The sequence below is a fragment of the Myotis davidii genome, unplaced genomic scaffold (assembly GCF_000327345.1).
Source record: "Myotis davidii unplaced genomic scaffold, ASM32734v1 scaffold134, whole genome shotgun sequence".
Taxonomy (NCBI): Eukaryota; Metazoa; Chordata; class Mammalia; order Chiroptera; family Vespertilionidae; genus Myotis; species Myotis davidii.
In genome coordinates, this window is record NW_006288853.1 from 4,955,133 (window position 1) to 4,955,472 (window position 340).

At 65.9% G+C, this 340-nt stretch overlaps 1 protein-coding gene across 1 annotated transcript in view; it reads left to right on the top strand.

The window, feature by feature from the left end:
* The window catches only part of DDIT4 (DNA damage inducible transcript 4), a 2,298-nt gene that overhangs the window by 677 nt on the left and 1,281 nt on the right, over positions 1-340 (top strand). Inside the window, exons 3-4 of the mRNA XM_006761020.2 lie at positions 3-6; positions 100-338. Of these exons, the coding sequence (XP_006761083.1) occupies positions 3-6; positions 100-338 (243 nt within the window). The remainder of the gene's footprint in view (positions 1-2; positions 7-99; positions 339-340) is intronic.

Below are 340 nucleotides of genomic sequence, written 5' to 3' on the forward strand. Positions count from 1 at the left end.
AGGAGCGCCGCGCTGGAAGGAGTCAAACCCCCCAGAACCCAGATGGCGGAGGGATGGAGGAGTGGAGGAGGGGCATCGGAGTGTGGGGTGGAAACTGAGGCACGGAATGCTGGTTTCTTCGGGAAGCATCATCTCCCCCGCGAGCGAGTTGCTCTGACACTGTCCCCTGTGTGCTCTCCCTTGCAGACGCGGCATACCTGGACGGGGTGTCCCTGCCCGACTTTGAGCTGCTCAGCGACCCCGAGGACGAGCACCTGTGTGCCAACCTGATGCAGCTGCTGCAGGAGAGCCTGGCCCAGGCACGACTGGGCTCGCGGCGCCCCGCGCGCCTGCTGATGGC